The 23,866-nt window shown below is 39.0% G+C and overlaps 1 protein-coding gene across 1 annotated transcript in view; it reads left to right on the forward strand.

The window, feature by feature from the left end:
* The window catches only part of GRID1 (glutamate ionotropic receptor delta type subunit 1), a 506,785-nt gene extending 489,937 nt beyond the window's left edge, over positions 1-16,848 (forward strand). Inside the window, exon 15 of the mRNA XM_029963176.1 lies at positions 16,382-16,848. Within this exon, the coding sequence (XP_029819036.1) occupies positions 16,382-16,810 (429 nt within the window). The 3' untranslated portion in view covers positions 16,811-16,848. The remainder of the gene's footprint in view (positions 1-16,381) is intronic.
* The last annotated feature ends 7,018 nt before the right edge of the window (positions 16,849-23,866 follow it).

A 23,866-nucleotide genomic window follows, 5' to 3' on the forward strand; every position in this document is an offset into this window, starting at 1 on the left:
TGTATTTGTTTACTTATACTAAATGTTTAACAAACTAACCTCTTGTTATTTTGGAGACATTGAGGTGCTTTCATCTTGGAACAGATGTTTGTTACAAGCAAATAATAGCAGTGAGCTGCACTACAGCTGGAAAATAGTATGTAACCCATCAGTTCTAACCTATGTTTCTCAAGTTGCAGTAGTACTAGACTAATTGACATACCTATCACCTGTAAGCAATTTTGGCAAATTGGCAACCTGATCTAGTGGATGGCATCCCTTCCCATGGCAGAGGGGTTAGAACTAGAGGATCTTCAAGGTCCCTTCCAACCTAAACTGTTCTATGATCCCATGATTTTGCCCTGCTGCTGTGTAAAGTCGCTCCTGGTGTAACCCCAAAGGTCTGCCCACCTCAGCATTGTGAAGGCCTAAAGCCCAGAGGTTGGTGGTTCACTGCCCACTGTGAAGGCCTGTCAGGGCAAGGGACAGGGGTGTTGTCTGAGGTGTCCTACTGCTGCGTGTGCACAAGCACAAATCTGGCCAGACTATGCAGTGAGTTCCCCTCTCTACACTCAGGGACTCACCTTTGTGTATCTTTGTAGACTGAGATGAAAATATGACTCAATGGCAGTTTCATATAAGGTGAAATAATTCGCTTTTTCATTGCAAGGAGTTTTAAATACTCATTTGCCATTGCTGAAAAAGGATCTGTCTTGCCAAGTTTAAATATTGTCTTTTTTGCCTTTACCCTTTATTTCTCTTTTTATAACCATTAAATGGAGTACTACATACCCCCGCCTATTCCATCCCATCCCATCTCTTCTCCCTTTTTCATCCTTCTCCCCCTTCCCTCCAGTGCATTCTTGATCAGGGTTGCTCTGTACATCTGTACTGCTCCTTTGCAGTTTCTGTGACAAACAATAGAATGCTTCTAAGCTTCTGTGTTTTAAAGTCTACTGAAGTTACCCACGTGGTACAGCCGTGCTTGGGAAAATCACTGTGTGTGGGGCTGGCTCTGCCTTTGGAGCACAAGCAGGCTGGGTTAAGGAGGCAAATTAAACTCAGGTACAGCACATGGACAGATTCTGGAAAGATCAGTGATGTGGGTGCTGCTGAGAGAGAGGGAACAGAGTCAGTGGGAGCCCTGGCACAAGTAGGTGTTAAGTTGAATGAGGAAGTGCATGTTCCCAATGAGAGGGCACAGGGCTGAGCCAAGCTGGTTGGGAGGAAAACGTATGGTGGGTGTGCCAGGCAGGCAGGGTGGGGTGGAATGAGAGGTCCCTGACAGGGACAGCTGGGTGCAACGAAAGGCAAGCAGCTAGAGGCACCTTTGGATCCAGCCAGAGGGAAGGGTGACTGCTCCCCAGTACCATGGACAGACAGGATGCTTAGGGACTCTCTACCCAGATGTGAGACAGCCACACAGTTGCAACCTAAGCTCTGATCCCACTGCAGACCAGGGGCTGGGGGTTCTGGTCACAGTGACCACAAGATCCACTCTACCAAATTAGCAAATGAATGTGGCAGATATTTCCTGATAGGTTAAGAGTCAGAGATGTTTTATTTATGTGCTACCAGTGAGGAGGGGTCGAAGTGGGATTGCTGATAGCTACTGCAATTAAGATGGGAAACCAAGTTTCAGAAGGGATGGTGTACATGGGTTGAAGGGTTTTGACATGTTAAGAAGGCCTAAGTTTCATAACTTTGGGAAGGATAGGATCCAGGACTGAGGGGAGCATGGAGTCCTGGGTACTCACCTGCTTGAGCCACGACAAGTGATGTAGGGCACAAGGAGAACTTGATATCCAGGAGGAGCATGTTCAGGATATCTCATTTCTACCACTGTTTCTGGCATTTCTACAGCAAGAACCATAATGACAGAGCTGCAGCACATACAGAATATTAAGATCCACCTCTTAGCTGTATCCAATACTCCAGCCAAGTCATTAGTTCAGCAACAGCTGCAAACTCAAGTCATGCTGGCGATTTTCTTCTGCTTTTGGGAAGGCTTTGGCAAAACATAAGTGTTGTGATATCACCTAGAAATTGTGGGAACTGGGTTTTCTCCCAACAGCTTTCTTCTGTGAAGTGCAGAGCTTGTGGAGGGTCACAGAAGAGGTTGATTTTCTTGCAGTCTAACATTAGACTTCGGTGTCACCTATGAGGCGAAGGAGAAGGTGGCAAGATTTGGCTGCTGTGACCCTTAGCCTGTTAGGAGTTTTATAAATCCATTGTACAGAACTGGAGTGGATCAGAACTGAATGAGGAGTTGTCATGACCCACAGAGCTCTTGTATAACGTTCTCTGTTTGGCATGAGCCACTCAGTAGGCTGCATCATGTCAACAGCTGCCAATTCAAAAACAAAGAGATGTTGGGAAGAAGGAGGCACAACTGCTATGGCAGATTCATGACAGGGTTGGATGGTGTGCATCTTGCTGGAGAGAGAGAAAGCATTTTTTTGAAAACTCTTTGTATGTCGAGGGTCTGTGAAGTCTGGGGTTAGAAGAATGTGCACAACCTTCATTAGCATTGGAGAAATGTTTTCAGCTGACATTAAGGTTTTGGGGTTTTTGCCAGTTCGTTTTTCTTTTCTTTTTCCACTTTGTATTCCTTAGGCTTTTGTGGAGGTTAGGCTGAGCCAGTACATTGGTGTTCAGGGACTTAGATGTCTGCATGGTATAAATCACAGCTCTTAATTACAATGAGCATGAAGAATGTAGTGTTAACCGTGTACCTGGGGGGAGCAGGAAGCCTGTGTTTTGAAACCTGACAACGCAACTTGGACTTTGACATTAACATGACCTACTTTTGTAGAGACGTTATAGGAAGAGTTAGGTAAGGTGAAGACTGCCTCCAGTTGTGATATTTTTACATTATTTGCATATGAAGAAACTCTGCCCCACAAAATTAAAAAAAAGGTAGTATTTTTTCTACCCATTAAGTCAATTCATTAAGATAAACCTCCAGGAAAGATGAATTTCCTTTATTTTCCCAAAGACACAGTTGCTATTGATTCACAATTGTGTCATCTGAAGAACAGTGACATTTCTTGCTAGAAGAGAGAAGGCTGGGTTGATCTTCTTTTTCAAGATGTTGATACAAGATATTTTTATTCTATTTGAAACAGATTTATAAAAATGTTTCTAAGTATTTCTGCTTTACAAATCTTAATGTTATCCTTATTAATTCTTCATTTAATCCTTATCAGATCAGATTAACAAAAGAAAGATTAGTTCCAACATCAGGAAAAAATGTGTGTCTGCAACACCCTGCCACATTCTTCTATTAGGGATCAAGTTTGCAATCTCAAAGTTGGAAAGATATCTGGTAGGATTAAAGTGCCCTTTTTAATATCTAATTCAGAGAAACTTACACTTGGTCATCTTTTTCAAAACAGATTTTCTGGAATTTATAATCACCCTCTCCTAATTGTCAATACACAACCACCCTATACCCACAGTGAAATTTAGCCAGCTCATACATCTGTCTCTGTGTGTTAAAACCTTGAATTTACACAGCTGCTACCCAGCCTGCAATAGTTATACCTCATCTTTTAACTTTGATAAGCTTCAGAAAATTGGGGAGTTGTAAAAAAGTAATATTTATTCCAGAGTCTCTGTTCAGTCACTCTGTGTCCCTTTTAAATAACTGAGAAATCAGATAAAGTTATTAAAGCCCGGTACCATATAAATGCTGAGCTTTTAATAATTATCTCTGGAGTTCTATATCTTTTTATGAGTCCTATGCATTTATTTCACAAAATCAGAAAGCCATAATGTAATTTGGATCATTTAACTGCCAAGGGCTTTGCCACATCATCAGATTGTTGGTATCTTTTATCGCATTTGACAGAATGAAAGACAGTTTTCACATCTCCATTGTCATTATGATCAAGTGTAGCTGCTTACTGCAATGGACTCCCCAGCATCCACTGTGCTTTATCAGCTATGTCTTAGTGTGATGTGCTATTGCTCTTGAAGATTATTACTTCTGAGATCTCTTCAGAACTATTAAGGAAGCATTCCTAGTTCATCCACATACTACAAAACAATGGAAACTTTAAAGCAAACATAAAATATCTTACTCTTCATGGAAAGGAAGTTGAATTCCCATATTTTTCACTGTGCATGAGGTGTATTCATTAAAAAGAAATGGTAACACCCATATTAAACAAAATTAATCATTTATGCAGGATAATTTTTTTTTCTGGGAACTGAAATCCATTGCGTCTCTCATAAAGGTGATATTGATTCACTTATAGTTACCATAGCTCTTGAAAGACAATGTTAGAATGACCTCAAGAAATTCTTGGTTTGATTCTTTGCTCAGATGATGCATGTGATAAATCAGAAATCTATTTTTTCCTAAACCTGCTGTGCTATTCCTAGCAATATGAGTGTTTCAGAAACTGTACATAGTGCATTTGTGATTCTGTAGTGCAAGAAGATTTTGGATTCTTGTTGGTTAAGAAACAGATAGTTTTCCATCTCCTGAGTTGCTCCTAGTCATTGTCTCCTAACTTGTGTCAAATTTATAATTTATTAACAATCATAGTCTTCACAGCTTAGTTTGCTATTTGTTAACTTTCTCATGCTGCTGCAAAACTATTTTGTTCAGTAGACTCTTTTCACTTTTCTGTTCTTACTTTTTATTTTTAAATTATTAAAACAGGGCAGCAATTCAGGTACTGTCCAGAGTGGGAACTGACTCATGTACTAGAAACAGCATCTCATAATTCCTGTTTCCTGCTACTCCAGGTTAATAATATTTTAAATGTATTGAATCTCAGAAAGTCTAGACTCTGCAGGCTCTATAAGATTGTGGGGAGGTAGCAAAATTACTCTAAAAATTATCACAAATACCTTGGCTGTATGCAGGATGAAAGAAAGAAAAGCTGTATCTCTGGCCAGGGCAGCCTTGTGTGATCTGCCTTAAGTTCCCTTGTTTCCATGTGCAGTGATGTGCAGACTCCAGCCTACCTCAAAAATCCATACTTCTAGCTTTAGCAGTCATGAAAGTTACCCACTAAGACTCTCCTCTGGTATTAGAAGAGCCTGAAACTCAGTGTACCTTAGAAATGGAAGTATGAGCTGGCAGACACGAGTCCAATGGATCAAAATTTGTCACTGCTAAGAGTTGTGTTTTGCACCATATTCATCTCACTTGGGTTCTCCAACCAGATACTATTCCATGGCAACTGAGGCTTCTGTACCTTCAGCTTGGTGTCAGCAGTGTTGGGTTTGATTATTAAAGAGTCTCTTGCTTTCACCATTATTTTCACTTTCCTTTTCTTTTTCTTTGTCACTTCATTTACCTTCTCTCCTTTGTGGTGTTATCTTTTTATCTGACAATTTTATCCCCCCCCTCCAGGATGGTTCCTTTTCAAAGTGAAAGGAAACATGAGATCATCAAACAGATATTTTATTTTCCCTTCATTGCATGTTCTCTATATTTTATCTTGGTTTTATTTTAAGTTATTTTTTTTCTGTATTTTAATGACATGTCTGAAATCTTTGTACATTTTTTTGCTCAGTCGCATATAAATTATCATTTGTTTGTACCACTGTATTGTATTCTACTTTTCTAAGAATAAATAAAGTTTTTTGGGGAAAATAAATCACGCAAACACTGGCAAAATAATGCATTTTAATGCCATCCAGAAATTCAGTTTCAAGCTAGCTTTGAATATAATAAGCTGAGAAACTTCATTTAACTAGCATTTTTAAATCAGCAAAGCGGTGTTAGGAATCAGTCACCCCAGAATGCAAAGTTTAATGTTGTTTGATGATAAAGTATAACTCAAAAAAATCAGTTAAAGGAAAAAAAAGGAAGAGGAGTATATAGTATATGAATTGCCTTGTACATAAACTGATAATAGCTGGAAGGGCATCTTAACTAACTCTGTGTTGGCTTTTTACCTAAGTGAAACAACAAGATTTTCTTTTTGGAAGTGTCTTGCAGTGAAGCAGATATTCCATAATATCTGGTCACAGGCAGTGTGCACATCCAGAATCCAATGAAATCAGTCAACTCTTGCTATTGATCACTATAGATTTCAGTCAAGGCTGTAATGGATTTAAAAGTGACATGTCATCCCTGTGATTTATGACACTGCTACCCAAAGCAGTGTTGAAGCAATTCAGTTTGGTACCAGCGTATTTCCCTAACTGCAAGGAAGGGATTTTTGTGCTTGGTTTAATTTTTCTCTCAGCCATGTGAGAAAACCCTGCTAACGGGATTCTTAAGGATATAATCTGGATTTACTTGGCATGAATCTTAGGGGGTTAAAAAAATTATTCAACAGAAATAAGCTTAAAAAATGAATGTACCACGCAGGGAAATCAAATTTAGAATTTCAGTTTGGTAATGAGTGTAAGTACTTGTTTAGTTTGCATTACATCATCTATCCCAGAGAACTTCTGAGGCTACTCATGGGCTGCATGAGCTTATGTGTTTTACTGAATTGGAGGCTTAATGTGTCAGATTCTTTTAGATTCTTCACACATTGTTTACAGAGCTAATTTTTTGTATGTTTTATCTCAGCCTACAGTGCTATTTTAAAGTTGACTTTTTGAAGGGGGTGTAAAATAACAAAATCGGTAAAAGTTTAAAATAAAAAAAAACATAAAATGTGACCTTTTTCTCAAATTTCTTTTACATTTTTGTGGTTTGAAAAATGCCTTAGGTGTTGATCTGACTAAGCATTTAAACACGTACATAAAAATAAATAAGATGTGTATCCAGATCTCACCCAGATCACCAAAACACTTTTATTCCTTTTAGTGGTATAGGATTAAACTGCAAATGCTTTGAAACCAACATGTATAAAGCAGAAATTGGAAGTTACCTGTGCATTGAACTTATTTGCTGAAGATTGACTTTACCATGCAATAATATTAACATGCAATTTAAATAATTTTCTAGTACCTGAAATAACCTGTGGTCAATAATAGCAAAATAGCAAAATATTAATTATCACAGATATCAATACTGTGCAAAATATATTTTTTTAAATAATCGATGGTTTGGTTATGATTTTCTGTAAGTTCAGGACCATATTTGTAAGCCCATGGATAGAAAAGAGCTACTCAAACTCACTCAACATAACAAGTACTATTTCATCAGATTTATTCCGTATGCAAGAGTTCTCCTCTGGGAAACTGGTGACCAGATTTTTATTATGCTGCTCTGTTTTAATGGTTTGGCTGGTCACGTATTTACTTATGTCAAAATAGGAGCTCGGGCAGTTGCCAAAACATAGCCCTGAATGGGGGGGCGCAGAAACCTTTTCAAAATTCAATTTTTAATTAAAAATATGTGGCTAATAATCAGGGGTAAGGTTTTCACATAGCTGGCAAGCTATGTAAGCTATGCCTTACACATATTGTAAGGCAACAATAACTGGGCATCTAACAGGTTGTAGAAGCAAGTCTTTGTCTCCTGTGTTAACTCTTCTCTTCTACTCCTGACATAATAGGAAAAAATGGGAACTTTTGAGATTTGGATTTGACTAGACCAGAATGGTAAAGAAGGAGGATGTAGAGCAGTAGGTTGTGCCTGATGCTCCAGTAGAGTAAATCAGACTGTTGAGGGATACCATTGCTTTGCTTTGGGCTCACTAGAGTGAAAAATTACATCCCTTATGGACTAGATAACAATTTAGGATTAAAAAGCTGTGCAAAGCAATGTAAAGAATCCATTAATTTTTAGTGAATTTTGGAATGGAACCTTCATGAATTTAATTCTTACTTCATAAAAGAGTAATCTGTCACCTCACAGGGTAATTTTAGATGTAGTCAAATTCTGAAAACACCACCCTCTTGAGGGCCATCCTCTTTTGTTGCCATGCTATTTCAGACCAGAACTATAAGAAATAAGAAGTATATGTTTGCTGAAAAGAGTGAACTATTAATTATATTATTAGTCTCACTATCTTGATTCTTTTTTTTTTCTCCCCACATCTTCCTTTCCCTTTCCATCTGGAGATGGCCAATGATGTGAGGCTGGGCCTCAGAAGCATGGTGAGAATTTATAATAAACATACAGATAATCAGTTTCTTGTTGAAAATGCCTGCACAGAAGAATACCTGTTAGTTTTTTCCTCATCTTTATCTCTCCCTGGAACTCCCCTTGAACCTCACCTTTGTGTTGTTGGAAATGCCTGTAACTACAATATATGTGGTGTGTACACAGTAAAGGTTGCAAGTTCTCCTTTCTCCTAAGAGTTCCTTTGCAGAGACCTGGGCATGCTCATCCACCAGCACTCATTCTGTACTGCATTTTGCTGCTTGTGTTGAAAATATGTTTCTTTGCATTCTTTTTAACCTCTTGAAAACCGTGGAAACACCTGTATAATGTGAACCAGTCATTCATTTTCTTTGTAGCTGGGTTACTGGCTTGTGAACCAAGGTTGGTAAGGATTTTAAAGCTGAATATCTCAGCCCAAGGCTGAGTGTCTCCTGTATTGAGTAACAAGTGCAAATGCTATTACAGCCTCTTACCTTGCAGGTTTGGATGTGCTGTGAGCTGAGGACTAGACTGTTTCTCTGTGATTGCACTTAGCTAATGGATTGTGGTGACTGTGGGCATAGATCACTGCAGGAGGCTGTGGGGCTGCTGCTGTCACCTCATGTGCAATGTTCTCCCATCAGTACTGTGCCCTGCACGTTGATTCACACAGTACCATAGCATGGGGATGCAGCTGAAGAGGACAAATAAAACAAAGAGAGAGGTTTAGCTGGTTTAAATTGGTGTGCATGGCCAGATTCACTGGCTGGCTGGGGAGCTCACTGTCCGCTGCGTTTGTGGACAAGGCTCACAGGCAGGAACCACGGGACAGTTACAGCCACCTGAAGAGTTACATCCCTGGTTAGATGTCATTTCAGGTTAGACAAACCCAACCTGGGTAAGGGTGTGGGAAGATATGAACTGCTTCATGAAGGTCCTTGCTACCTGTAGCAATTCTATAGCAAGTCACTGTTACTTGTTTGGTCTCTAGGCTTTTGGTAATTTCTTACTTTCACCTGTTTTCGGGCCATGGGTCATTGGGAATAAACTTTGGCAATGTATTTGAAACAATTTTCTATCACATTAACATCATTTTCGCAGTATTTTGTTATTTCTCACCTTTTTTTCAGGTTTACTTAGAAGGGAAAAGAATGTTACTGTTTCTTCATAAAGGCATTTCTGCTCTCTGGTGGAGGAGAGCATCACCTAGTGAACAAGGTGGCCTCTTGTACATAATTTTTATGAAGTTTTGTTCCTTTGCAGATGATTACACATTCAATGCAATTAACATACTGCAAAACTTTCATTTCTTTTATTGTTTCAATTAGATAACAGCCAACTGGACCTCAACTGATGTCAGTCTCAGTGCATTCTTCTAACATCTGTTTTATGGATGATAACTTACTTAATTGCTAATTTAAAATATGTGGTATAGTTTCCACTTAGAAGAGCAGAAGCTTGATTGCAGGATTGGGCCTATTTATAAAAGCAGTTTTTCAAGTAGACAAGGTGTGTCTTTACGTATTTCTAATAGGTTACTGTTATGGTCAAACTGGCATCTTGCACAGTACCCTGAGAAACCACTCAGAAAATTTTATGTAACATTAAGTGCTATTTGACTAGGTCAGTTGCCTGTGTTAAATTAATGACAGCAAGCATACATCATCACTGCATCTGTTTACACGTCTGTCTGCATTTCACTGCATTGTCGGCTGTGGAATCTCTGCAATAATGAGCGTGGCAAACTGAGTCGTATTAAAAAGAGGTTATTTGTATTAATATAACACCATACTGTGTTGTCATTGTTTTGCAGCACATCTATTACATATATCATCCTTACTTTTTCTTCCTGAGCAAGCCAATTATGCCTGGTTTTGCCAGTCTGTCAGAGCCTCCTGGAATAAATTAAAATTACAGCTTTGCATATGCAGTAGTTGTAGCTGAAAGTAATGATAATGAACCTGGGTGAATACAGGATTTCAAAATAATCTTAAACAAATGTACATATGCAGGGCTTCTGCTGCTGCTTCATTTCTCCTTAACAAGATAAATGTTTGAGTCCATGATGTCTGGAACCCCATGGACAGAAGCTGGTAGCTGGGTGGAGCTGTGGGTTTTAATGCTGAGCTAAGAAGAGAATAGTCTGTGGGTACCTGAGCATGGAAACATCACTGTTTAATTTCTCTGCTTTGTTTTTCAATTGTGTAGTATGTCTGTGCATGGAAGTGCCTCAGAGTGTGCCTTCCATCACCTGTGTCTCATGACCTCTGATACCTGTATTTTTAAACATTCATGTACGAGTCAAGAGGACTTTCATATGAATGGGAGAGAGACTGGCATGTATCCTGGACAAGGTCAGAAGAGGAAATGTCTGTCTGAGGCTGGGGTTTGGCTCAAATTTTGAACCCCAGTCCTTATCACAAAATTATGTTATTTTCTAAGTAGTTCTTTCACAGGATGAAAATCTAATATTAGCACTTATGTCTTGGTTTTAGTCTCTCACCAAAAGATAACCTTCATGTTGTCACCCAAGACAGAAACAAACAAGCCAAACAGAAATGTGTCATGATTGATCATTAAGGGTATATTACTTTAAAAGCATTATTTTCTGCATATCTCCTGAGGCTTATTAAGAAATACATTAACAAGCTTTTAATTCTTACCACAGTTATCAGCACCTGACTAGGAGGTATTGACACATTCATGACAGTCCCTCCCTGTATGAGCCTGTCTGCTCATATTGCCTACATTTCCGAATTTCCAGTTCTTTTAGGACCAGGGCCATCAATATTTTCTTCTATAGCCCAGTGTGCTTTTATTTGCATGTGTGAGATGCAGATGAAACTTATCAGAGTTTTGGCACAGTTTTAGCATTGAATTTCTGCAGGTATTCAATCTTCTTTTTGGTCATTTGTCTTCCTTTTTTTGCCTTCCTGGAACTGCTTCATCAGCTTGTAGCATTTTTATGTCTTCAACTGGCTTCTCTTGAACTCTGCTAAAAGCTCAGAGAAATCACAAGTAAGAACAAGAGGCCACAGGGGAGTCTTTAATAAAAATATTTTTCTCAAAAATCTTCCCTTTGGAAAATCCCAAGTGTTGCAACCTGTCAGCTGAGCAATATTACCTTTTAATTAATTGTGTTTACAGTGATGTAGGCAATTTCTGGAAAACATTAGCCAGCAGCTCCTTTTCAACACTCAGTGTGATGCCTCCTGAATTTGATCACATTAACTGCCTCCAAACCTCCTAAGTAGTTTCATATTCTTTCGATATGACTGCCCACGGGCTTTTATTAGATTAGAACCCACTGCCAAAAATCCCAGAAAATAAGCTAGAAAAAAATTATTGATTACTCCGTAAATCATCCCATCTGCATTTATATCTTGCCATAATTTCTCTCTGTGTGATAAGGCCGAACTTGCTTAGTCCTGAAAGGGAATGGTAGTGGGTTGCAGGTGTGGTCATGCAGGTTTAATCATTCCCAGGTAATTCTGGTGTGCATCCTTCAAATCCACTCCAGCAGGTGCCGGGGTGTGCTCTTGCTGTCAGTCACAGGCCACTGAACCTGTCACTCACCACTGAGTGCTTGGGACGTATCAGAAACATGCCCTTCAATCACCCTTCCAGAACTCAAGCTCATTGGGAAAGAATGACATTTCAATTGGTATTTATGAATAAGATAATTTCCTGACCAGGAGCAATGTTTGGTTAGCAGTTTTCCTTAAGCCTGCAGAGGATAAGCCTGTATGTATAATTCATTTTCCTTACACATTTCTTCCCTTCACTGATTAATTTCTTCAACTGATCTATTTGGAGTACAACATTAATATTGAAAATAGAATTATGAAGCCAGCAAAGGAGAAATATTTTATCTTCTTATGGCAACACAAACATATACATTTATCCAGTGTGGCCATAAGATGAAAAATGAATTGGCAGGAAACATCTGAGATGTGACATATTTATAATATTAACTAAATTTTGTATAGTAAGTGCAAAAAAGAAAAAGGAGCAACCTTTGGTGACATGTCTGTCACAGACACTGAGGAATTAAGTTTGGAGCTCATTCATTCAGCTCTTGGAGAGCCCTCACTCAGGCTCAGTGGAGCTGAAGGCAGAAAGATTTGTGAAGAGTAGCAGTAGGGCTTCCCCCAAGGGGCTCTCCTTGGGTAAGGGAGGGCTCTGTGATACAAAACCAGCTCACCAGAGCCTGTTTTTCATCCAGCTGCCAGGTCTAGTACCTCTGCCATTCCCTAGCTCCAAGCCTCAATGTATTAGTTGGTAGTATTTTATTAATTTTAATTCATTAATTTTATCATAGAGGGATGCAAAAATAGAGAACAGTTAGAGCATCAGAAACCTTGAAAATCATCTTCAATGCTACATTACCATTGGACAATTAAGTGACACAGCCTGAGGAAATGAAAAAGAAAATGCAACCCAAGTTCTTAAAAATTATAACAAACAACTCATATTTAATGAGAATTAGAGAACTAAGCACTGAGCTGAAAAAGGAGCAAAATGTCATAACTTTTAGAAGTTCTTTTTCTGGCTTTATTGCAATTTAATCCTTTTTCCATTTAGCTTGTTAATTTTCAATACCATACACTTTGTTACTGAATTTTCCAGAAGAACAATAAAGGGAAAGTAAAGATTAGATCTACAGAATTTACAAATTCTGAAAGTTGACTTGTCACATAAAGCTATCCCAAAACATTCAGTTCTGTAAGTCTTGGGATTCAAAACAGTTTTATAGTATGCAGTGACAAACTAATCTTTTCAAGGGTTTCTGATTTTTATCTTAGGGTTTTTTTAAAGTATTTGAAAAGTCATTCATTCAACATTAAGATAGTGTCATACAAAGCTTGACATTTAGTTATTTAGTTGCTCTTCATCTAATAAGACAAAGAAAAAGAGAAGAACCTTTAAAAATGTGGTTTTATTATTCCTCAGAGACAAGTTGTTTTCCATAACCTTTACAAACATTTTATTTTGACAGTGAAAAGAAGGAATAATGTGAATTCCTGAGCTGTTGAAAGAGTTTAAAAAGTTTTCTCTGATCTCAATAAGGCCAGAAAGTTGTCCTTAATGCTGAAGAGAAGTAGGCAAATGAAATCCTCACCCAAGCATTTACTTCTCTACTTACTGCATAAAGTGTTCTGCTGTAGATAGAATGGGATGTCTGTATGCAGGAATTGGTTTTTACTTTTCTTGAGAATTAAAACTTTAGCACGTTTAGCATAAGTTTCTGTTGTGAAACATCAGCAACTGCAAATCCACCATTTTCTGAGGAATGCTGGATTGTGCATAGTAGAAGAAAAGGCCTGATAGGCCAAGGGAGGGGAACATTCCATATAATGTGGTCCTTAACAATCCCTGTGGTCTGGACCTGGAGATGTCTGTTAACAGCATCCCATCTGTGGCTCTTTGTGCCTGCAGATTGAAAGGGCTAAGCTAAATATATGGCCAGGATTAATTCATGCCTTGAATTTTATGACCCTTTGGGCACAGATGCTCCAAATGAAGAGCCTGCTTCATTCACAAATTTATTTTTACTCTGCAAACAGTTAATGCTACATATTGCAATTATTGAAACCCTACTTGTCCCGCTGGCTTGGCTTTATCCAAGTCACGTCATATTTGTTCCCATAAAAAAGCAGGATGGAAGGCACTGAGGATGTACTTGCAGTTGAAAAATTCAAATGCAAATAAAATGGTGATGTATATTTTCCCTTGAAATGATTTGAAGAAGGCATTAGTATTTGGCAAAAGCTCAGAAAAATGTAAATGAGACATTTCTCCGAAGTCTCATTTAGGAAAATTTGTTCCAATATTTGCTCAGTTCTAACCTGAGTTCTTTGGTTTTGTTTTGTTTTGTAGTAGGGCCTTGACAAGAATATGGGTCCCAGATAACTAGAATCCAAACTAGGAGTCTCAGTCAAAGCTAGCAACATGATTTAGAAAATAAAAAGCATAAGGTACCTAAAAAAGCATTATATAATGGGCTTCTGGGATTTAGCTTCCTGAGACAAAGGTATCACACGTGCTGGGTTTGTGGACAGGCAGAGCTTTGCAGCAAGCTTTTGTTGGCAGACAGGTGAGGAAAATGCAGCTATAAATGGCTGGACATCACTGTAAAAGGAACTTACTCGTGGAGGTCGAGCCCTTCCTCTCATCAGGGAATATAAAAACTTTTGTCATACTTGTCCCCAGTCCACAATTTTAGTTCAAGAAAGAGAAACAAAGGAAATTATGAATAAATCCATGTAATCCTCTGGCTGCTGCTACAGAGTTCATGAAAGAGCCTCTGAGTTATGGCCAGCTTAATTGTCTAATGTATTGAATGAAGAGCTTGATAGGTCAGGTACAGTTGTTGGCAAGAAGGACTTGATGCAGCTGCAGGGGTTATCTGATCAAGTGTCGTGTGATCCCTTTATGTCAAAAAAGTTTATTAATTTATTTATGATCCATTGATTTTCTTCAACTCAAAATTATCTGATTAGAGGATTTGGCTGAAAAACTAGCATTTTTTAAAAAAATAGGTTGTATCTTTGGTGAGGATGATTATATCCCCTGGGTTTCTGGGAGCTTCATTGGGATTTTGGTGTATTTGCGATGTAAATTAAATAGGAATTCATTTTTTACTGATTAGCAAAGAAGTTGCAACACGCAGCTCAGCCCTGTAATTGTGGGGCAATAGCACTCCAATTGAAATCAATATGGATTTAGCTAAGGACACAGGTTTGGACTCAACATCATGTAACACTAATTCATTTCCAAATCCATGCAGTTCTTGAGTAACATAGAAGTGGTGTTAAATCACAAGGTTAGAATCGAATCGAATCTGTAGTTGACATTGACTGGAATCAAGGACTTTGGAGTTGACTTTTCAATTCACAGGTGGAAGCAAAATTGCATAGCAGATGCCACTGGAATAATATTTTAATTCTCTCTTCTCCACCTGAACATCAGTGGCAAAAGATTATGAGGAGCTAGTGGCAGTGACAGTTCTCTGTTCCCAGAGTCGAGATTTTGGTGTGAATCAGTAAGATTGCTGTTGTTGGGTTTAACAAACATCTAAGTACACATTGACCTTGGACAGTCAGGGATTACTGGAACACAGAATTTTTGGGTAGTCCTACTTCCTAGGTTGGGGTCTTGCTGGCTGCCTAATGTAATTACAGGTTTCTGTCAGAGCAGGGAATTTCTCCAGTTCCAGGGTTGTTGGGTGTTTATAGATGCCTTGCTGCTATTCTGCTGTATGTTACACTTGCATCAAATAACTACAACTGCAGATCATAGCTGTGCTTTGTGAAATGTAGAGAAATTATATAATACAATACCTTTTTACTGGCAATTCAATGCTAGCTGTTAAAATTCAGTCATACAGCATCCCAGGTGGTTGACTTTACCCTGCCAGTTTTGTTGCTTTCCAATTTGAGCATCCTGAATGCTGTGCTGAAGTGATAAACAGCCCATTGCAGGTCTTTGCTGCTTCAGGCTTAAAAGACAACTTTTTCTTCTGTATTTCCTCATGGAAGCTCATGTGTTGAGTGAGTGGTCCTGAAAGTCTGTTGAAGAGACCAGTTTGGAAACCTTAGGCAACATGTTTTCAGAAGATGATGTAAAGACCAGCATTGTTTTCCCAAGCTCTGACCACAGACAGACTTCTTCCAGACGATGTGTCAAGGTGACAGACAGCTTACTGCTGGTCATGCAACTGTTCAAAAAACAAGTATGTGGTCCCCTCCCGAGGGTTCACAGAGTAGGTCTCTCTCAGTGCTGCTCCAGTAGGTCTATGTTGCCACATGGGTGACCCAGGGCTTCCTGATGGGAAGGGAAAAATTCTTCGGCACCACAACCCCTGGTCAGTAGATTTTGACACACAAAGCAACTACCCTGAAGTCAGGGGGATTTTTTCCTGACATATTTTACTGATGTGCTCTTTAGAAAATGCACTGCATAGAGATGAGACAGTGGTGAGCTGTCATGTAGTTACAAGATGGTGAGCTGCCCACTGGAATTAGAAGTCCCAATTTTGCTTGTTTGTCTGACATATGTTTTTTTCCGGGCTTGTGCAAGGTGAGCAAAGGATGTGCTGGTCCCTGGTGCCAGATCCTGTTAGCCGAACCACAGCCATCTGTTTAGCTCCAAGGAGGATGGGTTTGGCAGCACAGGGCCTTCTGCAGGCTGAGATTGAGCTGATGCTTTTAATTCAACGTGTTTTGCAGCTGGAGCTGTTGGGCAGACCTTGAGGTTTTGCATAGGCACAGATGAAATCAAAGTGATGTAACGACTGATCAGCGACTCCGGTCACACACAGGAAATGACGGGGGGGCCAGACGGGGTTGGAGATTGTGTTTGGACTGATTGTTCTGGTTTCTTCCTCACTAGGACAAAGAAGTGAATCTGGAGCAGGTCCACAGGCGCATGAACAGTTTAATTGACGAAGACATAGCCCACAAGCAAATCTCTCCAGCGTCCATTGAAATCTCAGCCCTGGAGATCGGTGGCATGCAGCCAGCCCAGACCCTGGAGCCCGTGCGCGAGTACCAGAACACGCAACTTTCTGTCACCACCTTTTTACCAGAACAGACAACTCATGGTGCCAGCAGGACACTGACAGCTGCCTCCGGCAGCAACCTGCCGCTGCCCCTGAGCAGCTCAGCCACCATGCCCTCCATACAGTGCAAACACAGGTCACCAAACGGAGGACTATTTCGTCAGAGCCCCGTGAAAACCCCCATCCCAATGTCATTCCAGTCCGTGCCGGGGGGAGTCATTCCAGAAGCGATGGAGCCCTCGCACGGAACATCCATATGACGAAAACAAACAGTAAAACAACCAGCAGAGCTTTTTAATACAAAAATTTAAAAGGAACAAAAAAAAGAAAAAAAAAAAAGCAAACAAACTCTTACGTTTTTCTTGTATATACTTGTAAATAATGAAAGAATGAAGTGGGGTAAAAGTGTATTTTGAATATTCCCAATTTTCGAAGTAAGTAAAAAACAAAACAAAAAACAAACAAAAATGTATGAATGACTTTGTAAATTTTGTTCTATATGAATAAAAAGGCAAATTACTTGTGGTTGTTCTCAAGTGCCAAAGAAGACCTGTTACTGGGACTGAGGGCCATACTTTTCTTTTTTTCCGTGTATTTCAACACTTATTCCCTTACAGGTTTGGGTTTTTTTAAGAGTAAAAAAATTATCTGTTTCTTGCTAGAAAAATTCACCATACTCAGATCTCTCCTTTCCCCAGAACCCTATTTTATAGTCAAGATGACAATTCACTTGGAGAACTTAACAGCTGGTATTAGCATAGCAGTAACAAATGTTTTAAAGGTGAATTATAACTAAAATCCAACAAACAATAAACAGAAAAAAAAAAAGAAAATTTTTTCCTTCTAACAAGGATTTAAACTTCCACACTTTCTAAGTTTAAGCACAGGATTATTGGATTGTGTTTTTACGTCTGCTCTGCTGTGTGGGTCTTTTTATTTAACTTCCTGTGTTTTGTTATACATATATATAATATATATTATATATATTATGACGTATATATTATATATATATAAACAGTTTGATGAACAACATGTTTTAGGTTAAGGGGAAAGCTTTTAAGAAAAACTCCTCAGCTTTTTTTTTGTTTCTTATGCACATGACTGAAAATGGGGAGGAACCAATGGGGTGAGGCAAGGAGGAACTGTAAGGGCAGGAGATAATGGTGTTGCAGTGACTGTGCCCTCTGGTGCCATTTCTTTCTTTAAGATTTCAATGAATTTGTTGCATAATGGATGCAATGCTCTCTGTTGAAGTCATATCCCTGAATGGCAAGGCTAAGATCATGACTACAAGCACAGCTCTGCTTTCTTTTTCCATTGATTTTGTAGAGAGAAACATTTTAATAGCCATATGTATAATTGTGGTAGAAATGGATGTAAAACCCCTTTTTTTTTTTTGTCTGTGAAACACAGAGGACAAAGATAGAGCAACACATATAGTGAATTTAATGTCTTGTTCTGCAAATATTACCAGTGCAATTTCATATGACAGAAAAAAAATCAAATCAAAACCTAACACATTGTTTCCTTCCCAAATAGTAGCTTGAATGCCAAACATGATGGCTCCCTGCTCGCCCACCTATGCTTAATGGACCATCGCTCTCTTTCAAAATGGGGATAATTTAGTGTCTTCTCAAATGTATCCCTATAACTAGGTTGTAATTTCCCTTCCCAGCTGGATTTCTTCACTTTATTAGAACACTGCTATTTGGAAAAGGTTGTAGAACCTGGTGCAGCGAAATCTCTGTCTACATTAAGGTGAAAAATTCTGTTCAAACAGAGGTAGAAATGCTTTCACATCCCAAGAAAGTCAGCAGGCAATCTGGGTCAGGTTTTTTGATAAATAAACATTCCATTGACTGCTCCTAATTTGATTTGCATAATTACACAACAGGTATATTTATGGGGTGATTAAAGTCCCCAAATTTTTACATTTCTAGTTTAAGCAATAGGGAGGAAAAGTCAAACTGTGACATAAAACCAGCCTAATGGAAGAGCATACTCAGCACACTACTTTTTAAATGAGGAATATTGATGGTAAGCTCACAGAAGGAGTACTCTTATAGGAATTAATTTGTCTCTGTTGTCAAGCTGTTTCCTCCTGAAGATGGTATGATTTTGCAGCTTGTCACAAGCTGCAATATTTGCTTCAAACTAATTAAAAATTAATAATGCTCTAATCAGCTGACCAGATTTATCCTATTTAGAGACTTGGCCCGCACAAACTTGGGATTTTTTTCTTTATTCTTTCATCATACTTTTTCTTATCATTATCTTAACAAACCCATTGCCACAGGAAAAAAACATCTTTTGTGAATACATTAATTAGTTATGACAGAAGTAGCTGCACTAATAAGACTATGCACACACAGAAATCTGTAAAGATGCTTAGGAGAAAGCATGCAACTATTTGCATTGGAAAAATCTATTGTTTTTATTACCAGTTTGAGATTTTAGCAGTAGTAGAGGAACACGCTCCAGAAGAGGTGCACGGAGGTGCTTGAGTAGCTACAAGGGTGCAATCTGAAAGCTTGGGCTTGGTTATACTGGATAACTTTAACTGACCTGCATTTGTGGGATAAATGGTGAACAGAGATTATTTTGGGGATTAACTTTAATATTCTTCATATTCAGTGTTCTCTTCCTGGCTTAGTCTTGCCACGTGCTGTGACTCTCCTGTTTGAGTGCTCTGTAGCTTTACATCTAAGATGATCAGGATCTTGAAAGAATCAAACCACACAGCCCTCTTTCAGTAAAGTATTGAAGCATGTGTGTAAGCCCTCCAGAAAGCAGCTGCTTTATGCACAGGTTGAAGTGCTTCGCTGATTAATGATGGAACTAAAATGCATATCTCGAAATAAATATGTGCCTAATTTTAAGCAGGTGAGTGAGCTTGCCAACCTCACTGGGACTATTCAGTTGTTTTAAGTTAACTGTCTTGAGTGCTTTGCTGCACCAGGGTCTATACTGTAAAAGTAGGGATCTACAATGGATCTGTCACTGTCTAGTTATTTGTTTATATAAAAGATAGCAAATCCTGTCAGCCTTGACAGGGAGCTGTTAAATCCTTCATGTGATAGTGGTTTGGGTTTAGATTATTTAAGCAAATCACCAGGATCTCCTTGAACATAAACAATGTTTCTTTCCCCGCAACTTTCAGTTTTCAAAGTAAATGCAGAATGTATGTTTTTCATACCCGTCTCCTGTTTTATGTTTGTATCTTCCTTTTGACAGATCAAAGCATTCACTTTCTATATGATATGTATTCACCACACACATGCATATATATATATATATATATATATATATATATATGTGCAGTTACTCACAGAAGAAGTGAGAAACATAATTTCCATGTGATGTAAATGAGCATAAGTGAAAGCTCTCACAGAGCTGTGCTTATTTACACCACCTGCAGATTTGACCCTTCAACTTTTAATATCTGGCAAGTTGAAATAGAAAAACTGCAGAAACTTCTGAAAACTTTGAAGACCAAACTGTGCCCTTGATTTTCAAATCGAACTTCTCCTGACTACACTTAAAAAAGGGAATAATGTATGATCTCAACTATTCTAGCTCCTCCGGGATGTTTACATTGCAAAGGTGATTGTACATGAAATGTACCTTCCTTTTATTGTGCTCTTTTGATGATGAACTTTCACAAAACTGACATCTGTGGCACAGCACTTGTAGTGTGTCTTGTTCTATCAATCCATTAGTTTAGAAATTATTTTCTTACAAAAATGTGACTCAGTTTCTTCTATTTGCTTGCAATCCACGGGCAATCTGCTTTCAATCTGAAGAATGCGTTGCTCTTACTTCTTAGTATGTCATGTTTTCCTATTGCAATGGAAAAAAAGAGTAATTGTGCTTTCTAATTTCAGAGTTGAAACTCAATAGAACATTTTTATGCTGAGTTACAACTACATGTGTGCAATACTTGTCTTGCAAAGTAAAATTCCCAGTATCTGCCTTGCTTTGATAACCATTGCTGCACTGTAGAGGAAGCCTCAGTGAAACAACTCACTTTTTCTCAGTCTGCTGATAGAATAAAACACTTAAACCTGGGTTCTCACCTGTGTAAATCAGTATCCCTCCATTGAGTGGGTCAATCTTACTGAGTTTCAGCAGGTGAGGGTTTGCCTCTTAATATTGATCTTGAGAGCACTGCTTTCCACAAACTTGTATTCAGCAAGAGCTCTGAAAAGGAAAACGTTCTGAGAGTCTCAAAAATGAACCAGAAAGCAGAACATTTATTATAATTTTGAGCATGTAACATGGATTAGAGCTTAAACTGTATGCTAAAATTGCTTAGAGAAAAAATTTCTTCTTCAAATCTGTTTGAATTCTGGTATGGCTCTCCTTTAAGATAGGCTTAAGCTGTTGAGTTGGTGACAAGTGGACCATTGAGAGAAAATCATGTTAGTGGGGCAGCACAGCAACTACAGTGCTCAGACCTTGTTGTTTACTTTTATTTTGCTTTACTGACTTGAACTTACATTGTGAGCAGCTAAAGAATGACATAAATCTAAACACAACACATTTGGGGGACCCTGTTGGAAATTTCTCAAAGAATCCACATCCTTTGGCAACCCTGGGAAAGACAAGGAGAAAGGCAGAAGAAAACTCAGAAGAGAAGCAAAATTAAAGGTAAAAACAAACGTGGTAAAGGGGGAGGGAGAAAAGAGTGACTACAACTCATGTTTAGCAAAGCTGTATTACTTGTATGAGAAGCCTCAATTCCATCATACAAGCATTTGCCTCAGTTAATTATTATTTTCCTTAATTTTTAGGAAACAAATAAAAACAGCATTTGTTCTACCAGAAACAGTTGTTATATTATTTAAGAGTTGGAATTATTTCTTTGGTGATGCCTGTTTTTTGGCTTGATTGTGACTCAGCTGGGGAAAATCAGCTTCAATCAGTGATTTGCACCCAAACCAGCTGTGGGCTGCTTGATGGGAGATACTCTCAGGGGCTGTTCAGGTCTGCAGCTGGGAAAAATCAGCCTCAATCAGCTACCCATAAACCTCTCACTTCTCTGGCTTTGGGTCAGAGTCCTGGCTTAGCAGTATCAGCTGCACCTGTCTTTGAATTCTTGGATGAGGACGCTGTTTTGCTACTGTTCATATTGGAGGCAAGCAGAACAGAAATGTGGCTACTTCAGGCTTGCAAGGTAACCAATAACAGAAGCAAATAATGTGTATGGTTTCAGATTTTACTGAGTTTTATTTTCTCCTAAGTTTACTGGCAGCCTTATTAGAGGAGTTTTTTAAAGTTTTATTTTTAACTGTTCGCTTACAGGGTACTACTTGACTGACTTTCTTTTATCCCCACTTAAATTGATATTAGATAGCTTGCTTAGAAATCAATTAATGCTGGTTGTAATTTCACGTCATGTTGTAAGGAAGCAGCACTGTGGGAGAGTTGTTTTGTCTTTTTTTAATTCCTTTTTTTCTTTCATAGCTCTTTGGAAGATGACTCATCTTTCAGTAACTAGTTCTGTTGTTGCAGCTATAAAGTTCTGTAGTTTTGAGAGTGTCAAGGTTTCTGTCTGTTTTGGTCTCTGTCACGTGAGAAGGGGGATAAGTGCCCCCAATCATAGATACAGACATGGAAATAAGCAGGCTAAGGACAAAACTTGAACAAAAAAGAAAAAACAAAATCTCTCCACATCTTGCCAAAATTTTGAGTGCTTGGATGGGACAGAATCTGATTTCTGAATCATATGCTAAATCTGAGTGTATTGTAGGTATCATCTGAAACATTTCGAGGTGGAAACTACCGACCATGGCTCAAAATGCCCCCAGTTGCTTTCAAGAGGTTTTTTTATTATTATTATTAATTATTTTGTTATAATGTCATAACTGAAGCTGTAAGAGAGGGGATGTGGAACCTGAGATTTTACAACGGCTGCTTTTAGACTCTCTTTCTGAAAGTCAGTGATTAATATCTTGGAGATATTTCTATACTTAAATATTTTCCTTATTTTCTTTCTCTCTTGTAAAATGTATGTATTTGTTTTCTGATGAAATTATTTTCAAAGTTGTTAAGTAGAGCCCAGCACTGTAGGTGAGAAGTGCAGCTTAAAGAACAAAAGACTGTGCAACCATGACAATGAACTGCAAAGAACAGAGATCCCAGATTTATGTAGCTTTTTCTATGTATCAGCAGAAAAAGATTTGATTTTTGTTTGTGTTTTTTTATGTGATTTATATTGGATCAATCCTGTCAAGTTGAATACTTGCCAGAAGCAAAATATTCCAGCCCACCAAAATGCTGAAATGCAAATCTAAGCAGACACTGAAAGGTTTCCCTGTCTTATGTAGAGAAAGCATCATTTTAGGCTGCTGAAATTAGTATACTTACAGGTTAAAGATTTAAAGAACTTGAGCATGTAGTAGCACTGTTCTGTGCCGACTTGTGGTGTAGTGTCCCACAGCCATCAGCAGCCACACAGGGAAGTGGGCATGAAATTAGTTTGGGGAGCTACTGCTTCATCCTGAGACAGAGAGTCCTCGCCCATAAAGAAGTCTGGGATGACTGTAGGTGAAAAATCATTTGCAGTTGCAGACCCTTTTTCATTTGGGGACATTAGTAAGGATTTTAGAGGAGTGAGCTGGGTCCTGGTTGCTGCCCATTGCCCTGAAAAGAAGGGACAGGAGTGCCCTGCTCTGGGTGACAGTGCAATGTGTCCACGTGTGCTGTGGTTTTGCCTCTCTATAAGGATGCTGCTTTCCAGTGTTGGCTTTGTTGCTGCTGCTGGGCAGATAACATGACAGAAGAAACTCATGAGAAGTGCCAGGTGTAGGCAGGTATAGCATTTACAAGCTGTTGGAATTTAGTAGTTCCTGCATTTCAGCTGCCATTTAAGAACTGGTCAGGAAAATATAATGCAAAGTTTTGCTTGATTCTAAAGGCAGTTTGAACGATGGTGAGAAACAGTTTTTGTGAGGGTGCTTTGGTCGTGAAAGCTTTCAACTTGCAGTATAGCAAACACTAATGTGGCAGTAGAGCCCACAGCTCAGCACACACCCTGTGGGGACCCTGAGATGGTGGCAAAGTGAGTGTGAGGTGGTATTTGGCAGCGTGTGTTGCAGGTTTCCTGGGGAGCTCCTGCCTGCTGCTGTGGGGGCAGAGGAGGGCAGGGGAACCACACAGCAGCACTGGCATGGGGAGCTGCTGGGGAAAGGGAATCTGAGGCAACCCTGGAGAGCAGGGGGAGCAACTGGGAGGCTGCAGGTTTCCAGAGAGGAGTGCTGATGATGGAGGTGAGGTGGGAAATACCCATTGATAAGGGCTGGTGAGGCCTGGAA

The sequence above is a fragment of the Manacus vitellinus genome, unplaced genomic scaffold (assembly GCF_001715985.3).
Source record: "Manacus vitellinus isolate BGI_N305 unplaced genomic scaffold, ASM171598v3 scaffold_54_pilon, whole genome shotgun sequence".
Lineage (NCBI taxonomy): Eukaryota > Metazoa > Chordata > Aves > Passeriformes > Pipridae > Manacus > Manacus vitellinus.